The sequence below is a fragment of the Propithecus coquereli genome, unplaced genomic scaffold, assembly GCF_000956105.1.
Source record: "Propithecus coquereli isolate 6110/MARCELLA unplaced genomic scaffold, Pcoq_1.0 Scaffold135, whole genome shotgun sequence".
NCBI lineage: Eukaryota > Metazoa > Chordata > Mammalia > Primates > Indriidae > Propithecus > Propithecus coquereli.
Window position 1 is genome coordinate 779126 of NW_012137747.1, and position 4935 is coordinate 784060.

At 42.2% G+C, this 4935-nt stretch overlaps 1 protein-coding gene across 1 annotated transcript in view; it reads left to right on the plus strand.

Moving 5' to 3' along the window:
* CR1 (complement component (3b/4b) receptor 1 (Knops blood group)) overlaps nucleotides 1-4935 on the plus strand; it is a 111120-nt gene that overhangs the window by 74430 nt on the left and 31755 nt on the right. The window contains exons 22-24 of the mRNA XM_012638797.1: nucleotides 924-1151; nucleotides 2145-2321; nucleotides 4888-4933. Of these exons, the coding sequence (XP_012494251.1) occupies nucleotides 924-1151; nucleotides 2145-2321; nucleotides 4888-4933 (451 nt within the window). The remainder of the gene's footprint in view (nucleotides 1-923; nucleotides 1152-2144; nucleotides 2322-4887; nucleotides 4934-4935) is intronic.

Here is a 4935-nt window from a genome sequence, read left to right on the forward strand (position 1 = left end):
GTGTGTATAATGATGAAACTTTATAAGAACATTTAATACATAGGAAAACTCAGGTATCTGACAAAGCCAACCTTCCAGAGACACATAAAGCTGAAAATAAATATGTAAGTAAACTTTGGATAAACACAAACAGGCAAAATTCAGGCATGAGAACTCAATCATTGTTTGATGTGCTAAGGCTCTTACTTGGTTTATATACATAATTGTGATATCAACTTGGGTGTCTATTCCTAAATTCACACCCTATTAGAAGCATCAGATTAGTTTTAGGGAGGGAACTACTCCAAGCAGATACACCAAAGCAGGGAGAAATGACAGCTGGTTGTTTGGAAGAAAGAAAAAAGAAAAGAAAGAAAAAAGAAAAGGCTCTCTGAAGCCATTTGATCTGGGTCTAAAGATCCCACTAGTTACCGATGTACTTTGATGACACTTTGGGCTATTTGGTATTGATACTGATGATAATGGTCTTGAATCACCAAGAAACATTTACATCTGCTAAGGATGGTAGCGTATATTTAATAAACTTCACAAAGATTTCCTTGGAACTTAAGGTCTCTGAGGGCTGAAACCTTGTCTTTCTTGAACCCCATTGTCAACCCAGGACTCTTACTATGCCTGATGTAAAGTAGACAAACAAATGGTTGTTTAAAAAAAATTAATTACTTTCCAAATTCATTATAAACTTGGCTACCTGGATGCTTCAGGAGTGCTGTATTTTGAGCTTTTGCAATAAACTGTAATTTAGGTCTCACCTCAGTTAATTCCTTCTCCAAAAAAAAAACCTTACATATTTAAATTCCATCCACCTTAGTTATGCTCTTTCTAAAAGAAAAATATTTATTCATAGCATGCAGGGCACCACTATTTTGTAGTCATCTTCACTGAAATGCTGATAGAACTTAAAGTGTTTGTCTTCTTTCTAGAAATCTTTTGTCCAAATCCTCCGGCTATCCTTCATGGGAGACACACAGGCACTCCTTTGGGAGATATTCCCTATGGAGAAGAAATATCCTACACGTGTGACCCCCACCCGGACACAGGGGTGACCTTCGACCTCATCGGGGCAAGCACCATCCGCTGCACAAGTGACAGTCGAGGGAATGGGATTTGGAGCAGCCCCGCCCCTCGCTGTGAGCTTTCTGTTCCTGCCGGTCAGTACCCGCTTCCACATATCCTAAATGGGGTCAGACAGTCAAGAGAAGAACCTCCATATTTTACAGTGACAATCAGTTTTGCTTGTGAACATGGCTTTGCTACGAATGTCAGAGACAGAACTACCTCTCACGTGAATGACAGATGGGTTCTGGATGTGCCATGCTGTGTCCCAATTGGTGGCATTCTCATGGCCCTTCCCGTGGGCTGCGGAGTGTGGGGTGGTTAAGGAGAGGACGGGGTGGAGCGTGGAGAGAATCACTGAGGTCAGATTTTGTAGAGAATATTTTCAAAGCACTGAAAACAAATACCAAAGAGAAGACTCTTTCATGCCATCTCTGCTCCTAGCGGTCTTTAGACTAGCTAGATGGGTGTGCTGGCAAAAAGCACATGCCGATGGCATAATTTATTAATATTTCAGAATTGATAATGCTCGTATAAAAGTAATTAAAGAAACCCGGATGTAGGTATTTATACTCTTTATGTTACTTGCAAGTGTTTTGTTCGAGCCGCTGACTGCATTCGGCTGCCCCTTCGCCTCCCCACTAACCAAGAGCACTCAGGATACCATGCAGAAGTGGGGTTTGTGCTTTTCCCCTCTGTAGCTCATTCCTTCTACATATCAGTCTGGCTTTAAATGACAGTACCTGACAGTCGTAGGCTCATTTGTGGCTGTGATTGCCCACACAAGCGTCATCCTCCGGTCAGGACAGAAGAGCATTGAGTTAGTAGCTGATAGATCCCTGTGGTATATCCATCAGGTACAGTTTTCAGGTAGAGAATACAGAGGATGGTGTTGAAATGCTAAGAGGTCCAGGTTTAAAGAATCAGTCTTCCACCGATCAGCTGACACTTAGTGGCTTATGACCTACCTGACTCAGGTCTTCATCCGCCTCTAACAGCCCGAGATTTTATTAGATGAGTTGGCGTGTTTGTACTTCTATGTTTAACTTACTGTCTTTCCTTGTGTTTGTGTGGGAACTTGTTCTTAGCATGCCCGCAGCCACCCAAGATCCAGAACGGGCGTCTCATTGGACAACGTGCATCTCCGTATCTTCCCGGGATGATAGTCGGCTACGCTTGTGACCGTGGCTACCTGTTGGTGGGAAGGGCCTTTATTTTCTGTACAGACCGGGGAACCTGGAGCCAACTTGATCATTACTGCAAAGGTGTCTCATTTCTTGGTATTGCTTATCCTTGCTGAGTTTCTGTGGAAAACGGATGCATGAGGCCAATAAGGCTGAGAGTTGTTCAAAAGATGGTGACTGAATAGGGCCCAGAGGGTAGCGAATTGAGTATCAGTAGGGGAGGAGAAAGCAGGACAAAAGGCAGAAAGGAGGGCTGCCTAAGGATCCTCAACTCCACAGAATAAGTGGGAAGAATAGATGGAATTTCTAGTAACACAATAGACATCAGACACCAATTTCAAATGCTTTACTGGCTTTTAACTAATAGCTTTAAAGGACCTCCGAGCATCACAGGTAGTCCTCACAAATACCGTTAGAAGGTAAATAAGGGACTGGAAGCAGTCTTTGTTGTGAGGAATACTGAAGCTTGAAGCGAGGCAGTGTCTCGTCCACCACACATGAGCAAAGAGATCCAGCAATTAATTCCTGGAATGGTATGAGGCCTCATTACCATCCTCAAAAACCAAAGGGAAAAGCATTTATTTTACCTGTTCCTTGGAACAAGTCCCCAAGAATTATTTCCTTTTATTGTTTGTTTTTTGTGGGTTTGTTTGTTTTTGAGATAGGGTCTTGTTCTGTTTCCTGGGCTAGAGTGCAGTGATGTCATCATTGCTCACTGTGACCTCAAACTCCTGGGCTCAAGTGATCCTCCTTCCTCAGCCTCCCAAGTAGCTGAGACTAGAGGCACACACCATCATGTCCAGCTAATTTTTCTATTTTTTGCAGAGATGGGGTCTCCCTCTTGCTCAGGCTGGTCTCTAACTCCTGGCCCCAAGTGATCCTCCTGCCTTGTCCTCCCAAAGTTCTGGGATTACAGGCATAAGCCACCATGCCTGGCCAAATTATTTCCTTTATTCCAGTCTATGTTTGCAAAAACACCACCTGATTTTAAAATCCTTCTTGTCAATGTTCTAAAAGCTACAAAATGAGGAATTAAAATAATATTCTATGACTAGGATGGGTTCTGAAGTCTTTACAAAATTGTTTTGTGTGTTAGTCTCCAGAAGAATCTGATGAGGTGGGATCATTCTTTCTATCTTACAGAGGAGCAAATTAAGCTCAGAGAGATCCAGTACCTAGTCCACGTCACACAGCCTGTGAGCAGTGGTACGAGCTGGACCCCAGCACAGCTGCTGCTTTGAAACACTGCACTGTATACTCTTTTTAAATGTGGTTCTTTTGACTTTGAAAAACTATAAGTTAAGTGATTTTGCCTTTTGTTTCTTTTTGCGTCTATTCTTTGTTTTTAGAAATACTATACTAAGGGCAGGGATGACGCAGGAAGGACTTCAGACGTGCCTGTGATTCAAAGGTTAAGGAGCAGCTCGGGTTGCAGGAGCGTAGAACCCTCCCTGTCCTCAGTCTCAGAATCTTTCTCATCCTTGTAGCCTTCTCATTTTAGAGGTAGAGAAAATGGGGCCCACCACAGTGGGGGTAAGCGACTCTCCTGCACTTATCGGCAAGAATAGACTGCACGAAATACAGAGTCCTTGTGCCTCTGCCTCCGGCTGAAAGTTCCTTCCTCTTTGCTCTCATCACATAACGAGGTAGGAAGGGCCAGGAAATATTTCAAAGATTAATTGCATAAGTTGACACTCTGGGAAGATCCTTCTCCTGAAAATGAAAGGGCAGTATTCTATTCTCTTGGCAGCTGCTTTCTTTTCATTTATATAAAATTCATTTTGTATAGACGATTGTCTTCAAGCCTGCTCTATTGCAGGTTTCTTCCATCCTTAGCATTAGCAACATCGGCCAGGAACGTTGCTAAAAAGACAGGTTCTCAAGCTGCGTTTCATGGACTCCGATTCTGACCCGGATTCCGTTTTGAAGTGGGGTCAGAAGTCTATCTTTCACAAACTCGTCAGAGTTTCTGATGTAGGAACACCACAGACCACACTTCAAGAAATACCACTTTATTTTATGGGTTTATATCAAGGGAAAACCGATTTTAGACTAATTTTGAGACTATTACAACTGAAAAAAAAAAGGATTTGCTTGAAGTTGAAAGAGGAATTGATGGCTGGGCAGAAAAAGAAAACAAAACAAAGGATGAGTTAAATGAGATAAAGTAAAGGAAGCAAAAAGATGATATCTTAAATTCAGAATCATGGTTTATCAACTTCTTTGTCCTATGTGTAGAAATGGGCTAGAAGCATGCATTTAATCAAGAGCACAAACACCAGTGTTTGTTGTGAAGCTAGACAGTTAACAAGGTGCTCCGATTCCTCATGGTGTGGGCCGGTGGCTGCAGGGCCAGAACGTGGTTGTCCTAACTCCTAATCTTTCCACAACCGTCCAGTTCCAGAGCTGTTAATAATAGAAAATGGATACACAGTCCAGTCCGTTTGCTCTTACTTTACATTAAGAAATGAAAGTCAGAGAATTTTAAATGTTTGGGGGAAGAAAAGCAATAATTCCACATTGAAAATCTTCCCCATCTTTGCCAAGGGCAGAGTAGGTTTGGGGTCATAGATCTTTCTATTATGGCAGTTCAGACCAACAATTAACAATAAAATATCAATTTCCTTCTGATTTTTTTAAATTTCAGAGGTCAATTGTAGCTTCCCACAGTTTATGAATGGAATCCGGAAGGAGT